The sequence below is a fragment of the Pyrus communis genome, chromosome 8 (assembly GCF_041283825.1).
Source record: "Pyrus communis isolate YQ-2024b chromosome 8, ASM4128382v1, whole genome shotgun sequence".
NCBI lineage: Eukaryota > Viridiplantae > Streptophyta > Magnoliopsida > Rosales > Rosaceae > Pyrus > Pyrus communis.
This window is the reverse complement of record NC_142572.1, coordinates 15,736,098-15,754,780: the sequence shown is the minus strand read 5'-3', so window position 1 is coordinate 15,754,780 and position 18,683 is coordinate 15,736,098. Positions and strand designations below refer to the sequence as shown.

At 33.7% G+C, this 18,683-nt stretch overlaps 1 protein-coding gene across 1 annotated transcript; it reads left to right on the top strand.

Annotated features, from left to right (window-relative positions):
* Nucleotides 1-8,663: 8,663 nt before the first annotated feature.
* LOC137717001 (carotenoid 9,10(9',10')-cleavage dioxygenase-like) lies at nt 8,664-18,130 on the top strand. Its single transcript, XM_088699200.1, has 13 exons — nt 8,664-8,813; nt 11,650-11,805; nt 11,912-12,017; nt 13,132-13,400; nt 13,565-13,744; nt 15,902-15,980; nt 16,180-16,261; nt 16,353-16,415; nt 16,528-16,666; nt 16,953-17,283; nt 17,388-17,449; nt 17,557-17,721; nt 17,854-18,130. The coding sequence occupies exons 1-13, from the start codon at nt 8,706-8,708 to the stop codon at nt 17,968-17,970; spliced, it is 1,857 nt and encodes a 618-aa protein (XP_088555326.1). The 5' UTR covers nt 8,664-8,705; the 3' UTR covers nt 17,971-18,130.
* Nucleotides 18,131-18,683: the final 553 nt, after the last annotated feature.

The window sequence follows — 18,683 nt, the reverse complement described above, 5'->3', positions numbered from 1 at the left end:
GATTAGTTTGGTATTGTTATGCTTTTTAAAAATATGTTTTTATTGTGTTGCCATAATAAACTGTTGTAAAATAAAGCAGTTGTTTGATTAGTAAACTCTAGTTGTAAAGTGCTTGTAACAACAACAACAACAAAAATAAAAAATAAAAAAAAATTGAAAAAAGAAAACCAGTGTGAGGTTTGGTAAATTTTTTATAAAAGTGTTGTGGTTGTGTGAAGTGATTGAAATAAATATGATCATGAATATTAGATTATTGTTGCCGAGGAAAATAATTTGATAGAGAATGACATAATTCTATTAGAGAAATTCTTGGTATGTTACAATGTGATGCATACTGTGACTATCTTGGCAAATTACACAAATACTCCTAATTTAATAAGGAGAGTCAACTGAAGAATGAATTGTCTAATGGTTACAATAGATAATTGAGGAATGAATGGCCTTCACACTTATACATATGAACCCGACTGTCACACTGTGGGCTCAGCAATCTCATTGAGGGTCTTAAGGTGAAATTTAAGTTCTTATCTACAAATATAAGATATATGTGATGCCTCAAGTCTAAGAACTATTTGCATACTACAACCATAAGCTTTGTGACACTTAACATGTGGTAAGCTTCCATACGTTTAACCTTCTTGGAAAGTCAGTGTTCAGTGAACTTGTCCAACAGACAAGCACTTGTATATCCATCATGTGTCCAGCATGTAGGGTGGAAAAAAAATCCCGAACCCAAATAAAAAATGTCCCAAACCGAAATTCTCAAAATTTTCGGGATGCTATCCCGAACCGATCCCAAAATTTTGGTATGGGATTCGGGATTGTCTCCTCAATATTTTGAGAATACCATACCAAACCGAAAATATATATTATTTATATATATATACATATATTTTTTTTATATACATATATACTGTATATATATATATTTTTTTTTTTTAAATATAGTTAGAGTTAATTTCAACCTTTGGATTGATTCAAATTGATCTGTGCCATCCATTCATTGTTAGGATTCTCCAGTATTCTCTCTCCATTGTTCGTTCATAACTTTCAATTCAATTAAAGCCAACCTCCCTCCCTCAGCCACCAAGCCCTCTCCTCTCTATCTCGAATTTGAAGCTCAACTCCGGTCAGTCACCGGCCCACCACCACACCATACTATTACTATCATCTCCGACTGTGGAGCCTTCTTTCACCACACAGCTTAAGGACTTTTAAAATTTTCAATTGGCAACTATAATTTCTGGTTGTTCTGGAATTTTTTGATGTTAAACTGAAGTAAATGCAGAGATGTGAATAATTTTCTTGCCCGTAGGTTCCCGATAGTTATATATGTTGTGTAGACAAACCTGCATTTTGTAATGCGCTGCTCCTCTCAAATGTGTTGTGTTTCTCCATTTTTGTTTACTTCCATTCCACGGAGAAGTCACAATTAAGTTGTATATTATCAGTATGATTTTAAAGTTTGTGTGGTCCTCTCTTTAGGAGCACCGTGGTTGAATTATGTGCTTTAATTTACACAGATTTGAGAGATTTAATCACGTATGTGTCATTGTTTTGTCCATTTGTAGGTTACTCTTCTTTTCCAAAACTCAGAAACTTCATCACACAATGGAATGCAGCAGCAACAATAGGAATTATAAAGGTGTAGATTTTAAGTCATGTTTTCTCCACAATTTTTTGCTTATTCATATATACTTTTCAACTTTCTAATTTGTCTTTAATGCTTTAATAGGTTTTCTTCAATTTTTCTCTGCTTATTTGTCTTGAATATTTTAATAGGTTTTCTTCAATCCTGAGATTTATAGCACCAATTGTACCATTCCGTTACCCGCTGTAATTGACTAGTGTATTCGGTTTGCTCCAATTGACACTAGGAGGTCTTTGTATAAAGTGAAGTTGGCCTTGAATTGAGCTTAACGAGATAGGTCCTCGGTTTGAATTGAGGCTTTTTAAGGTTAGTACTCTATCTTCATTGTTGAGAAATTTGTGCTTCTTGCAAGGATATAGCACGTGTTTCATTTTACAATTACATGCTTGTGTTGTTTATGTCGTATGGACATTAGTTAGATATGAATAAATATGAATTATCTTTATGAATAGATATGAATTCTCTTTAATTGTTTTCTTTTTATGAAGAGCACCAACAAGAAGGGGAAGGGGTGAGCAATCAACAACAATAAGCATGGTAAGGGAGCGACTACAACCATCAACAAGATCAAGGGGCCAAAAGCGCCAACAATCTTCATGAACTTTAAGCTTTTCTTTTTGCTTTTGGTTTGTAACTTAATTTATTTTGAAACTTTGGCTTGTTACTAATTTTTTTTGCTTTTGGGTTTGTTACTTAATTTATTTTTGTTGCATGCATGTGGAATGTTGAATTTAAATAGTTTGATGGTAGAATATATTTGAAGAACAATTCATAATTTCATATTTCAATTAGGGCTCTATGACTGCACAGATTGGTATGTATGAAGTAAAATGCTCAAAATAGATTGCATTGGTGGCTCAAAATAGTTTGCACAAACGCACATATGACATATTTGTATGTATGACAGATTAGTATTTATGAAATTGGATTGAAAATTTCAATCTAAAAGGCTAAATTTAGCACAAAAGCCCAATATGTTAAGTTTCAAACCAATAGCCCAAAAGCCCAAAATAAAAATTTAATCTTGATTTATCCCGAAATATTGAAAATATTTTGGGATTCCTGAAATTTTGGTTTGGGATTGGTCTTCAAATTTCCATCCAGAAAAATTTTGATTTGGGATTTGGGATACTAGTTTCGGTTCAGTATCCCATACCGAACTAGCTCTTCCAACATGTATAGCACAAGACTATGCTAACCTTGATGCAGAATACACCGACTTTTCGGATAATTAATGTCCAGTAGATTTCCAAACGGCTAGGAACTTTAAGAACTAAGTGACTATGGAATACAAGTCTCCCTGCTCTAAATTCATTTACAACATTGCTTCCATACCAAACTGACACATCTCAACCCAGTATGTCCACGTGTCCATCCGAATCATGATATGCTAGCTGACACCTGGAGAGTAACGAAGCCACTAATTCTGCTTGACGTGCAAAAGTGTGAATAAATTTAAACTTTGATTAAATAAAGTAGAGTGTACAATGTGATTGGGTGGAAACCCTTATTACAAAATATGAAGTTCAAAGCATAGCATAGAAAATAAAGGTACCATAAAGGATGATTATTCTTACAGAGATAATCCACTTTGACCATAGTACTGTCAGCTACTTCCACTGAATCCTCATAGTCCCACGAGCTCAATTTCTATGTCCTAAAAGGGACCAAAAAAAAAGACTGAGTGGGCCTATAAATAAAGTTTTCTAAAAATCTTATCGAAAACATGTAACCCTCGATGTAAAACAAGTATATAGTTTCTTAAAGTAATAATATAATAATATATAATAGGGAACCTGGAAACACAAATGAGTTAAAGGATATAGGGTGCTACTACGAAATATCTCAAATCACTGTCATAGAAAAATCCATGCTCATTACTTAATGAAGGCACACAAGTCATGTAGAAAGTAATAATGTGAATAGGCTGGGTGTAAAGGTTTCGCATTTTAGTACTACACCACGTGAAGTTGTGCTAGTCCCCTCACATACATGTATGTCAACACCCTAAAGGGATTTGTACCACTTCCTAAGGGGGAACAAGTTGACACCTACTCTGTATCCAAAATGAATGTGAACTACACGTGAGCTCGTTCTGCACTCGGACTAGTACAATAAAAGGCACCAGTGCAATCATGTAATAATGAGCATATATAATATAAAGATGTTAGGCCACGGGTTTATGCTCACAATAAATCTAATAAATGTAAAGTGTATGAAAATCTAACTGTAAACATGGCTATCTCATCATGGTATGTAAAAGTAGTTAGCAAGAAAACCATAAATATATATATATGTTTATTTATTTATATATGTCACAGGGTCGTAGCCGCCCAACCTATTTACCCGCAATACTCTTTTGGGTGATCATCTTCTATATGGGAAATTACTACTTTAATCATTAAGCTAATTATAATTATGTAATAAACCTCAGTTCCTCCTAATTTGCTCAAATATGGAATTTAGAAACAATTGAAATTGAATTTGAAAAAAGCGGAGCGTTTGAAATTTTCTCCAAAAATCTGGCGAAATCTATTCAAACCAACAACCTCGAACCAAATCGACCCGACCTGAATCCATTTGGATCCGACCCGAATCCACTTCAGAATTTGGAAGGACTATTTTAAGGTATATTCCCTTAACTTTCAATTAAATTTAACAGAATATTCACTGTTAGTTTATCGAAGTTGAATTTTTCAAAAAATCGCTCGAGATCCCACTTAGTGTATTTCGATTAAATCCCATGGACTCATTCATAACATATTATCACTGCAATATAAAGACAAACATATGAATGAATAAAATTACCAATAGTAATTATTTAATTTGGAGTACTTAGATAATATCCAATAATTTTTAGGGCATAACTCCAACATAAGAACACTCCAGTCACACTAAGATAAGGATTTTTTTTATCCCAAAATCTCTTTGTCATCTTCCTTAGGACAAAAATGGTCTTTCTTAGGATTCAAAGATTGAACGACCATCATATTACTAGATGACTTTGCTTCTAGGAAGTTAAATTGACGTAACACTTTATGAGTGTAGTTTGATTGGAGGACTAAGATATTGTTGTCACGGTGCTCAATATGCAGATTGGTACAATAGGTCCAACCTACATTCTTCATCTCAAATTCCGTCTTCAAGTGCGTAACAATCATTGGTATCTCTTCTGGAGTTCCAATAAGGTTCATGTCATCGACATATATTGCAATTATCGCAAAATCAGAATTGGTGGTCTTAATGAACACGCATGGGCACAGTTTTGTTGTTTACATATCTTATTCCGATCAAGTACTCACTTAGGTGTTTGTACCAAATTTGTCCATATTGTTTCAAACCATATAGCGAACACTTCAACCTAATTGAAAATGTGTTCCATGGTCGAGCATATGCACTGATTCTGGTATTACTAGTCCTACTGGGACTTTCATATAAATCTCGGTATCTAGATCCCTATATAGATATATAGAGACCACGTCCATAAGTTATATACTCGGTCTTTCGGAAACTACTAAACTGATTAAGTAACGGCATTTAATAACATGTATTACGAGAAAATACGTCTTCTCATAATCAATCCTAGGGCGTTGTGAGAAACCTTACGCCACGAGGTAGGCCTTATACCTTACAACCTCATTATTCTCATTACGATTCCTAACGGATACCAATTTGAAGGCTATGGGTTTTACGTCTAAGTGTGTTGGAACGACTGGTCTGAACATGCAACGTTTTGCTAATGAATCAAGTTGAACATGGATTGCCTCTTCCCATTTTGGCTAGTCGGATTAGAGTTATGCTTCAACAGATCGTGGTCCAATGTCATCGCTTTTTACTATTTCGGTGGCCACCGCATAAGCAAATACATCATCAACGATGATCTCGTTATGTTTCCACATGTCTTCCAAACAAGTGTAGTTGACATAGATCTTAAAGTTCTCGGAATCGGTATTCTTAGGTCTTGCGTCCAAGACACTTCCGTGATCTAAGACAATGTCAAGTTGTGGAACGGATGAGGCAGCGACAGAAAGACCAACACTCCTGATGTCTCTTCATGTGCCGTTGCTCTTCTTTTTTTTTTGAGGAAGCTTATCCTTCGAACCAAAGGATCTGCCTTGCTTCAAGGAGGTGACACTAGACTGGTTAGCTGCCAATATCGTTCTTCGTTTGTCTGAAATGACATATTCGTTAGGAACATGATGTTCGACATGGACGATTTTAAGAACATCAATCCTTGCAGACATTTGCTACAGGAATAAGTGTGCAACAAAGAGTATAAGTAGTGCACCTCTGCTTTCGCTTTTTAAGCCTGTGCTTGGAAAAGCATCTGCCGATTTCTAAGTTATGTAGACCATTTATATATGTAGTTTCTCCAACCGATAAGATGAATAGTTATGCTAATTTTAAGGAAGGAAAAATAAGTAATTGAATGTACGTTACCCTGGTAGGCACGATCAAGTACATATAGTGTTGAATACCTATACTAAATGCTGATTTTGTTTGAAATTGTGTCAACTGAGTAATGTAGGCTCCCTTTTCTTGTATATCTTCACGTATGTAAATTGACCTTATGTCCCTGGTAACTAAGTCAGTTTCTACGGCAAGTTGTCAATGATAATAGTGCTGCATCCTTAAAGGGTTTACATTTATGTTACATTAGAATTTTAACAGTTTTAATAGGTATGTTGGAGCTCCATTTTGACATTTGTTGAACTTTTGTTTTGCAAGTTTATACTTTCTCTGTGTGTGTGCCTTCATGATGCAGGATTTTCTCCCTACGTATCTTCTTTTCTTCTCTGTCTGATTCATCTAAATTCTCTTAGGCCTATCTCTTTTATGTCATCTAGCTCAAAATCCTAATTTCTGGTTACTCGTTCTACATCACTCTCTTTCTCCGTGGTACTAAATAGATGCGATTATGACCCCCCTTGGAGGCTAAATAAGTTAAAAGAAAAAAAGGGGCTACTGATTTCTTTTTCAAAGCTCAAGATGCACAATTCTCGCGAAAACGATTAGTGGATGTTCCGTGGATTAAATTCATTTCCTTTACGTGTTCGTAAAGTTCTATACTGCACAAGATAAAAAGACAGACCTTTAATTTTAGAGTCAATGACCTGACAAAGTTTTTCATTCTTTCTCATACATTCACTCATAAATGTTCTATCATCTTAAAAGTGAGATTAAAAACACATGAAAAATAAATGTTTTATCCTCTTAGTTTATGTGGAAGAGAGTGTTAATGTGAAAAGCGTTACCGAAAACATGATCTGACTCTTGAAGACAACATATCAAGCCAAATTCCAATGCCATTTTCTTTGGTAGTTGATGAAAATTGAAGGGTTTTATTGTTAAAAAACATGCAAGGTTCTACAACCTTGAAACATAACTCCCTTTATTTTTCATTAGGCTCTTATTTTGGGGTAAGTAAGGTCATCTCCAACCGACGCGGCCAAAAGGCCATAGGACAAAATATAACCCATTCTAACATGAAAGCCGTCTCCAATCGAAGGCTAGGCCAAAGGGTTGTGGGCCCCATCGGGCCATAATTCATCCACCAGGCCAACCAGCCAGCCTGTTTGCACCAGCCCAAACCCATGCTAGCTAACGTCAGGTTATTATTGGATTTGAATTTTTTTTTTAGATGAAATTTAAAAAAATAAATACCTAAGTCATTTGTACACCATTTCTCACCTCCTTTTCACCATTCCATACTATATTTCTCATTTTATATCAATTCTTCACCAATGTTTCACATCCTTTTTATTATATAAAGATAAGAAATCTAGAAGTTTATTCATTTAGCGACAAGTGACACTCAAAATATGTTCGAAAACCTTATTTTAATATGGCAGTTTAATTCAATTAACCATATTAATTCAATTAAAATAATAAATTATTGAGAGGGCTAAAAAATAGCCCCATTCGGTTGGAGATGAGTTTTTGGTCAAACGGGCTATGTTTTAACTGATAGCCCTTTGGCTCTCTTGGTTGGAGATGGTATAAAATATGGCATGACATTGTTCATGAAAAAATAATTTCTTGCAAGGCTATAGCGATAAACATGGCCCTTTGGCCCCTTTCTGTTGGAGATGACCTAATACTTGAAAGACAAATGTGTTTTTGAAGTAATATTTATGTGATAATAGAGTATGTAAATAATAATTTAGTATTATGTTTTTCATTTTATTATTTGTTGATTTTAAATATATTTTTTTAATAGGTAACGGATCGGTTCATATTACCTATTCATTTTAAAAGGTGTTACACGACACGACTTATTAAGATATCGGGTATGACACAAATGCCAGGTCTAGTGGGTCCTCGCATCAGAGTTTTTTAGTTTTTTTTCTTGTTTAATTTTTTATGTCTTTGACAAATAATAGATTTTGTTAGATTAGATATTAGATTAACTACCGACGGGGTTCGAACCCACACTATCATGCAAAGGCTCAACACCGTTCCACCACTGTAGTAAAGGCCACTTGCAGATTTTTTTTCTTATCATATTAAACTTTTTATTCTGTTTATTAATGTTATGGGCATCTTCATTATATAAGCTATTACGTTGTTTATTGTTAAGAAAAAATTTGGAAAACCGTTAAAGGTCCCTCATAATTTGTGTGTGAAGAAAGCCCACCCTTGTTGGCCAGTGGTCTTATTTATTCTACAGCACACTCCAAAGCTTTCAACCACTAATCGAGAAGCATTAGACACGGAAAAATACTTTTAAGCTCAAACGAATCTTCATGTTTTTTTTTTACTTAAACAATTAATTAATCCAATGCTATGACAGAGATTAATGTCCAATAAGATACTTTCTTCATACTTATCCTTACGATAATTAATTTATTTTGTCTTGAGGCTAAGACGTTGTGTATCATGTGAATTTAAGATTTCAAGGTTGTTTGCTATGTATGTACTTGTTTGCTTTGTATGTATTTGCTAATAGGACCAAACCAAAGACACTATGGAATCTATTCGATATATTATATATGTACGTGTGTATATAGTTGTAAGCCGTGGCTCTTAGAGATAAGGACGCAGAAAGAGAGATATGGCTTCATGTATTCCATTTCAACTGAACTGCTGTTCACTTAAGAAGAAGCCTTCTGCCTCTGAAAATCTTTATCACTTGAAGAGCACCCTCTCCTCAGCTTTCATGGTGACTAGTGTACTTGATCTCGTTCAATTGTTCAAATGCATATGTGTGTGTGTCTTATAAACATTTGGGTTCTTTAGAGAAACCCTTACAACACTTATTTCCTTCACAAAAACTCATGTCATTTTAAATATCCAAATAGAACCCAAAATTTAAACAAAGTATTTTTTAGGATCAGCTATTACATTTCTTTTATTTGTTGACAACCATTGTAGGTAAATTATTTTGCATGTGTATATGTATTAGGCACATTTTCTTATTATTATTTTTATGCAAAATGTAGGTAATTAATTAGTTTTTAATCAAGAAAATTGTTATTTAGACTCCAAAAATCTCATTTGGCAATAAACTTTCTGTGACATCCCACATCACCCAGGGGAGTGATCCTTAAATGTATATTCTCATCCCTACCTAGCACGAGCCCAAAAGGCCTCGTGCTAGGTAGGGATGAGAATATACATTTAAGGATCACTTCCCTGGGTGATGTGGGATGTCACACTTTCTATAATTAGAAAGAAAAATACACTTGTGAGGAATGTAGAATGAGATTTTTGGAATGCTAATAACAGTTCCCATAATTAATTAACTAAAAACATTTTTTTATTTTGCAGATAAATTATTTTGCACGTATTTACTTAAATTAGGCATGTTTTGTTATTAGAGGTGTCTTGGTATTTATACTGAAAATATGATTTTACCCCTTTAAATTCAATTTTTTTTTTTTACATAAAACCCACAATAATAAATTTTTATAACAAAAACCCGACTATTAGGCTCCACCTAAGCAAATTACCTATTCGAGATTGTGTATAATATTTAATATTTTTCGGATTTCCCGAATTACTCTAAGTTAAGTCATTATAGCATTTTATATTGATATCAAAATTAAAATGGAAAACTTGTTTATTTGCTTGTAACGTGTGTAATTGCTTTGAAATTTTAATTGATGTAGGAATGGAAATTCAAAACGTTTTTTATTCAACAATAAAATTTCAGATTAATGTACCCTATTGATTTAATAAAAAAACCATGTTTTTGTATTCTTTAAAATATGTATCTAGTATGCTTTGTTTTATTTTTCGAATATCAATGTACCTCCTTTTTTTTTTTTTTTTTTTTTTATGAAAAGATTAGTGTACCTATATTTTAAGTAAATTATTTTGAATGCTACTAGACCCACCTCATTGTCTTATTTTCCCACCCCCTATTATTCCTAAAATAACCTTTAATATATTTAAACAAAAAAAAAAAACCTTGATCTCCATCCTTATTCACACGCCGCACCTTCATTATACTCTAGCCACACCAACACATGACTTACAATGAAACTTTGGATTTGGGTGGTGGGTCGGGGTCCGGCTATTGTGGTCTAGTTGGTGGTTTGCCATTTCTATGCAGGTTGTTGGTTCTCTGAAACATTGGATTCAAAACAACCCACCAAGTACTTTCAATGAGGTTGTGAGCTTCTTGGTGTTGGAAAGATGGAAGCATTTTAGGGAAAATCATGAGCTGGTGCTTTGATGTTGTCTTTCTTAAGCTTGAGTGCATCTTGTCGAATCCAGCCCCAATTGACACGCAAACCCCTCACACCTGCCTCAAATTCAAGCCTTACCAATATTCACTTTTGCATATCGATGTCACTGAGGATGATGGGAGGTGATTACTTGTTAGTGGCAGGTCACCCCGTTTTCTCTTTCGCCCCCCTTTCTTATTTCGCCAGTCGTACGATCAAATCCACTCAATCGTGGCTGTTACAAAAATAGTAGTGTTGACTGCTACGTAAGGTTTAAAAGCACTCATTATTTCGCATGTATTATTACATATATTAGGTACGTTTTGTTATTATTATATGGTGTGTGCAGTCAAACAACATTCTTCTATTTTGTAGGTAAATTAGTTTGCATGTATTATTACATATATTAGGCACATTCACTTCTAAAAATCTCCGCCTAATGCCACCTAGGTCTTGCCTAGGTGCTAGTCAATTGGCCACCATCCCGATTAATTCCTTGGCAATTGAAAATTAAGAAATGACCCTTGGATTGCCTAGGCACCCACTAGCCAACCTAGACCCCGCAATCCCCCGCTTAGCTATCGACTCTTAGTTAGATAGAAAATAGATAATTTTCATTTTGCATATTATTTTTTCAATAAACTATAAAGACTTGTTGAATACTTGGGAAAGCACTCATAATATGCTTGTTTCCCATGTTTTCATGTTCTAATGCTTTATAATGTATATGTCATATTGCAATTTATAAACTCCAATATAATTATGTAATTTTTAAGCATAAGTAGACATTTATTTATATGTTATATAATAAATTTAATTAAAATTAAAGAAAAAACTGCATAAGCCCATGCCTAGACGCATAGGCGCATGACCCTACCTGCCTCCCTGCCAAGACGCCTAGGCATCTAGCACATATTAGAACCTCAGACACATTTTGATATTAGGGGTCTTTTAGACATCCAATTTTTTTTTTTTTTTTTCATATTTCATATTGTAAACTCAGTAATATTTAACAAATGAGAATTTTGTTTCATATGCGCGTTATTGGAACTGAATTAAATTTGTGAAAAACATATGATTAAGATTTCATATAAAAAAAGACTGCAAAGTCAAACTTAATTATGGATATTGCTTTAGTTGTAGCCTAGTAATTGAGTTTTTGTTAAGTCAAGCTTAATTATGAATATTACTTTAGTTATAGCTTAGTCCTTGAGTTTTTGTTAGAACAATTTATCATGGGGGTTTAGCTAGTGAAAGAAAATTAAATTTCAAGGGTATAATTTTCAGTAAACGGTTCTTATATTCGACTTGATCAACTATATGTAGAACAAGATTCAGCCATTTATGATGGGAAAAATGGAACAAGTCATTCCCATGCAAATAGATGTCTCCAAAACTTTCAAGAATACTTCTGACAAAGTTTTGGACTTCTTGGTAGATTCAATGTTCGAATTCGTCGATCAAGATTATCTTCCATCTCAGGTAGCTTACTCACTTTCAGGCACTACAATAACTAGTTTCTCACAAATTAATGCTTTCCAAAATTTCAATTTAATTAGTTTGTAACTTTCTTTGTTGATTAATGTAGAGCAACTTCAGGCCGGTTGATGAGTTGGGAGGAGTAGTTGCTGTCACCAGCAGCATCAGAGGGAAAATCCCAGATGATTTTCCAGAGGGTGTCTACATAAGAAATGGTCAGTACCAGTCCTGTTCTCAAGGAAAACATTAACCTATAACAAAATTCTGCCGTACGTCAACTTAATATTTAACGCTTGCTTAGATTTTTTTTCTGGTTTTATACATTTAATTATGTGTACACAATGTAGCGAAGGTTAATACCTGTCCTGCTCTCTTAAGGTTCTTATTTTGAGAACCTGTGAGGACTAAATGTATATTGACCACAAGATTATATTAGCTTAGGTTCAAATGCTTAAAATATTTCACAACTTAATAAAGAAAAACCAACTTAAGATCCATGATTCATTAAAAACCCATTTTTTTATTTTGCTTTATTAATTAAGTTGTTAAATATTTGAAGCCATTGGATATAAACTAATATAATCTTTTGGCTAATATGCATTTAGTCCTCACATATCCTCAAAATAAGGACCTTAGAAGAGTAGGACTAAGGTTAATATACATGCACATAAAGCTATGTTTGGAAGATTTTTTATCACGGTGTTTATGAGATTTGAACTCATGAACTTCTCAAACAAAGTCTAACGAATGAACTCGGCTGACTAGTTAAGTTTGGTATTATATTTATGGTATTATATTTATACTAATCCAACTAAGTTTTCATTTGGAGAAATGAAAACTATCCAACTAAGTTTTCATTTGGAGAAATAAAAACTAAGTTTTCAAATAGGAGTTTCTTTTGTAACGTTTCTTTATTTGGACTTATACTTTAGGGAAGTGTTATTGACACTCCAAAAATCTCATTCTACACTCCTTCTAAGTGTATTTTTCTTTCCAAATATAGAAAGTTTGGAGTGTAGAATGAGATTTTTGGAGTGCCAATAACAATTCCCATACTTTATTGTGTTAATTATCAGTTCAACACAATACTTGTCAAAATTGTATTTTCGCTAGAAGAAAAACTTTGCTAACAATATGATTTACAAATCAGAAAGGAATTATATTACTAGATGCTCCCTACAACTTCAGCACTAAAAACAACTGGGGATTCGGAACTAATTGGTGACCACTCAATTGTTTGAATTATTTTGTGCATGTGGATGTATGGCGTTATATTTTCAATTTATATTTGTTTTTGGGTCAATTTTTCAAGTTATACACATTATGTAGGGCCAAACCCTCTATTTGGAGGATTTAAATCGACAAGATCTGTGTTTGGAAGGTCAAGTCACATATGGGTTGAAGGAGAAGGTATGCTACATGCTTTATATTTCAGTAGGGACGGCGACGTCAGTGATGGAGGCTGGACCGTCCGGTACAACAACAGACACGTTGAAACGGAAACGTTCAAGCTTGAAAAACAGCGAAACAAGCCGTCTTTTCTTCCCGCCATAGGCGGGGACTCGCCGGCTATTTTGGCCGCTTACCTCCTCAATTTGGTAGGCACGTTAACTTATTAACGTAGTTTATTTCGGAACCGGTACCTTCATGTATCTCTTTCATATAAATTATTAGGGTTTTTCACATCTAAAAATTTAAAGTACATATATATAACCCCGATAATTATAAGTTTCCTCTTATTAGTTCGTGATGCTTGTTCCAGTTGAGGTTTGGCAAAGTGAACAAGTATTATAGCAACACCAATGTTTTCGAGCATTCGGGGAAGTTCTACTCCGTAGCAGAAAATCACATACCTCAAGAGATTGACATCATTACATTAGAAACTTTAGGCAACTGGGATTTCTCTGGAGCTTGGAACAGACCTTTTACCAGCCACTCTAAGGTATATCTACATACATACACACACACACACACACACACACACACATATATATATATATATAATATTATATATATTTATATATTTGTTGGTTTCTATTTTATTCTTCCAATTATATACCCTTTTATGGATGTTTGTATTGAAAACGGAACTTTTTATTTTTTTATTTTTTTTCTGTTAACAATCATAGACATCATCATTATAGCTTATGTGCAATTTTATTGAACCTATAATAACCTCTTTCTACATCTAATTTAAACTTTAAGCATGAATTGTCTTTTTTCTATTGCATATACCATCAAGTACAAGATGTTGAAAATTTTGAGTAAAAATTTCATTGTCCCACATTGGCCATTCTCAAAAGGTTTCGTCACTTTATAAGGCTTTGTCTCTTATAGAAAGTGATTTTAGTGATAGGCTTTGGGGAATAAAATTGGGCTCACCCTTGGGGTTGGGGTGTACTAATTAATTAATAATTTATATATATAATTAAGGGAATTGTTATTAGCACTCCAAAAATCTCATTCTATATTTCTCCCAAGTGTATTTTTCTTTCTAATTATAGAAAGTTTGGAATGCCAAATGAGATTTTTGGAGTGCTAATAACAATTCCCTATAATTAATTATCAAAAGATGGGCCTTGAAAATTAAATTCTTTAATTAATTATTTTTTAATTAATTTCGAATTTAATTAAATTATTTTCATTTGAACAGACTCATCTGTTTAGATGAAATCTGAAATAAAAAAAACGCAGAGAGCACAGCACCCCTCTGAAGAGATGCCTTTCAACAGTCACATCTCATTCTCATACCTGTTGCGAACGGGCATAATCCCACTATATATACATTCATCTGCATGACATTTAGAACACAGAAAATATCAAATTCTTCTTCTACATTCATAAACCTTCTTACTGAGAGAACCACACAGAAATTCGCCAGAAGTTAAAAGTTTTCCGGTGCTGGAATTCTAACTTGATTGTTGAATCCTGGTGAAGGAGACGTCCATAGAACTATAAGCACTGAGTAGGGACAAAATTTCTGTTTCAAGGACATTGCGGTGCGCAAGCCTTGATTTTCAAGTTGTCTGTTTTATATTTTTGTTTTGTTCATACTCTGTTAATTTTTCTATTCGCATTTATTATTTATTAGCATATATAATTATATAACAGATTGTTGACATATATCCAACACAAGAAGGAAGTAACAACAAAACTAAAATTTGTTAATAAAATCACACTCAATAATTAACTCCTACCATCACACATATTTTATTTTATCGATAGAAGGTGGTTTTGGAGTTTTGAAACCTCTAACTAAGGTATGAATCGATTTATGCAAATTTTTTACTGCACTGATCTCGGTAGCTACGCCACCCACGAAATTTAAAGAACCTAAAGGAGCATGAGTCATACATTCCGCATAAAATCGTTCTTGCCAGGGCCTAAAATCGTTCTTACCAGGGCTGACTCTGAGATTTTAAGGGCTCAAGGTGAGCCACTGAAAATGGGCCCTCGAGTTCTTAGGCACTATAATTTAGGTGCATTAGGCTAGGTACTATGATTTAAGTGCATTTAAGTATGTACAATATTTAATTTTGGTATTTTTATTTTCTCCATGTTTTGGATGATGATATTGAATATTTTGAATTTATACATTTTTTAATTTTTTGATGTATTACTGCTATTTTTTTTTGGAAGGTATGTTTATTGTTTGAGAAAGTCAACCAATAATCAATGCCAAAAATTGTGCAGCAGAATAAACCAATTAAGATTTTTTTTTTTTTTTTTTAAATAGATTTGTTAGATTAGATGTTAGATTAGGAAGCAAACATAGTTCGAACCCATACTGTGATGCAATGGTAACGCTCCTCTCCACTACTATGGTAGAGGGCCACTTGCACCAATTAAGAATTTATAAACAAACAAATATGAAGTTCAATATTTATGAAGATGTAGAAATATAATCAAAGGACTATAACGATATATAATCCAACACAAGATCTTAATAGAATTTCAATTTTTGTTAAGGATTAAAATGAAGAAACATATACATTTAGTGCTCTATATAGCCCTTAATTTTCACTTTAAATTATATACTAATTATTGGTACGTATCATCACATGCTTGGTTCTCTTTTGTTTTCTTTTCAATGTTCCAGAGAGCTCCAGGCTCAGAGGAGCTGGTCATTCACGGATTTGACGCAGTAAAACCATATATGGAAATTGGAATAATTTCAGGTATTGTCTTGCTTAACACTCTCTAACAGGCATAGATCTATCATTGTATATAAGACTCACTCATATTTAAAATTGTGAATACGTGTGTACAGTTAGCATTGCACATTTCATAAATATCATTTAGAAATAATCTAGGACTTCAAAATAACAAAGTAGACATTAGAAAATTTGATGTGTCACATATTTTCCCCTTGCTCAGCTGATGGAAAGGAGCTAATTCACAAAGTAGATCTCAAACTCAGCAGAAGCAGCTTTTTCCATGAATTAGGGATCACAGAGAGGTGTTCAAGCAAGCAGTAATAATTTTTGGTTAATCTCTAAGCAAACTTTTGCCACTTAATTAACTCAAAATCATGCATACTTTGCTTGCAGGTATAATGTACTCATGGATTTTCCTCTAACTTTTGACATAAACAGACTCGTTAACGGAGGCCCGTAAGTGATGCATCCTTCATAGTTCCACTCTACACCTTCTGATTTTGTCCCCATGAAAACATGCATGCAATGTTTTATATATATTGCTTGATGTGCTGGTTTTGATATGCAGATTATTAGATTACAATCATGAAGAATATGCACGAATCGGTGTGATGCCGCGCTACGGCGATGCAGATTCAATCCGCTGGTTTAAAGTTGAACCCAATTGCACATTTCACATAATCAATTGTTTTGAAGATGGTGATGAGGTAACTTAAACAAATTGGCAATTTTATTTGAAATTTTACTATTTTGGAGGAATAATAATTCAGTAATTACTATTTGTATACATAACACTGATATGCATTTTTTGACATGCTGTTTAATAGAGGTGGGTCGTTCCATTGTATGTGAGACCACTTATATTAGAGTGTATATCAGCAAATGTGTCATTTTTGTGAATCTAAAGCTTTGCTCGTAATAATCAGTAGACTTCTAATTAACTTGTAAGCCGAACCGCATTTGGTATCTAATTTTTGTTTGTTGGATGAGCAGGTTGTAGTGTGGGGTTGTAAAGCTCTGGCCTCAATTATACCAGGACCTGACATGGCATCGACTCAATTTGGATGGTTGCCAAGAAAATTTAAGCCTACAAGTCCAAGTAAAGAAAATGATCATGGTACTATCTCATCAGTCGACGATGGAAACTTATTTTCTCATGCTTATGAATGGAGATTAAACATGCAAAGTGGGGAAGTCAGTGAGAGATATCTCACTGGAAAAAGGTTTTGTATGGATTTTCCCATGATCAATGTAGCTTTCTCCGGCGTTAAAAATAGATACGGCTACGCCCAACTGGTTGACTCCATCGTAAGCTCTGCCTCAGGTAATTAGGGTTAATCTTTCCCAAACAATAACTTAACTCCACTCTTTAATTAAATTGCTCTTTCTCAGACCATTAATGGTTATCTATGGCGGTATGTCTCTCAGGCATGCTCAAATATAATGGTCTAGCCAAGCTACACTTTGAAGAACCAGCTGATGTTTCCTTGGTATAATCAATTAGGCCTTGACATGTTTTCATTATAATTTTTCTCCTGCAATTTATGCATGAATATGTAACTAACATTCTTTATTATTTTATTTCATGGATTACTAGAGAAGTGAAGGCCAATTAGAAGAGGCAATAAAGGTGGAAACTCACATGTTTGAGGAGAACAACTTTTGTACTGGAGCTTCTTTTGTCCCAAAACATGGGGGTTTTGAAGAAGATGATGGATGGCTTATCACTTTTGTTCACAATGAAGATACCAACATATCTCAAGTAAGTCGATCAGTCTATAATAATATTTGAATTCTTGTTTTGAGAAAATTTGTTATTTTGTTTAGATTGATTCACACTTATATGCGTTGAAGTGCTAACTAGTTAGTATAATTTAATATATTTTCCTTTTAGGTTTATGTGATCGAGACAAAGAAGTTTTCCGATGAGCCTGTTGTCAAAATTACATTGCCCTGTAGAGTTCCATACGGATTTCATGGAGCCTTCATGCCAATCTCATCACCCACTTAGATTAGTTTGGTATTGTTATGCTTTTTAAAAATGTGTTTTTATTGTGTTTTCATGATAAACTATTGTAAAATAAAGCAGTTGTTTGATTGGTAAACTCTAGTTGTAAAATGCTTGTAACAAAAAAAAAAAAAAAAAAAAAAACCAGTGTGAGTTTCGGTTATTTTTTTTTTTAATAGTGTTGTGGTTGTGTGAAGTGATTGAAATACATATGATCGTGAATATTATATTATTGTTGTAGAGGAAAATAATTTGATAAAGAATGACAGAATTCTATTAGAGAAATTCTTGGTATGTCACAATATTGTGATGCATATTGTGGCTATCTTGACAAATTACACAAATACTCCTAATTTAATAAGGAGAGTCAACTAAAGAATGAATTGTCGAACAGTTACAACAGTTAATTGAGGAATGAATGGCCTTCACACTTATACATATGAACCCAAGTATCACACTATCGGGCTCCGCAATCTCACAGAGGATCTTAAGGTGAAATTTAAGTTCTTATCTTCAAATATAAGATACTTGTGATGCCTCAGGTCTAAGAACCATTTGCATACTACAACCATAAGCTTTGTAACATTTAACATGTGGTAAGCTTCCATACGTTTAACCTTCTTGGACAGTTAGTGATGACTGAACTTTTCCAACAGACAAGCATCTGTATATCCATCACGTGTCCAACACACGTAGCACAAGACTATGCTAACCTT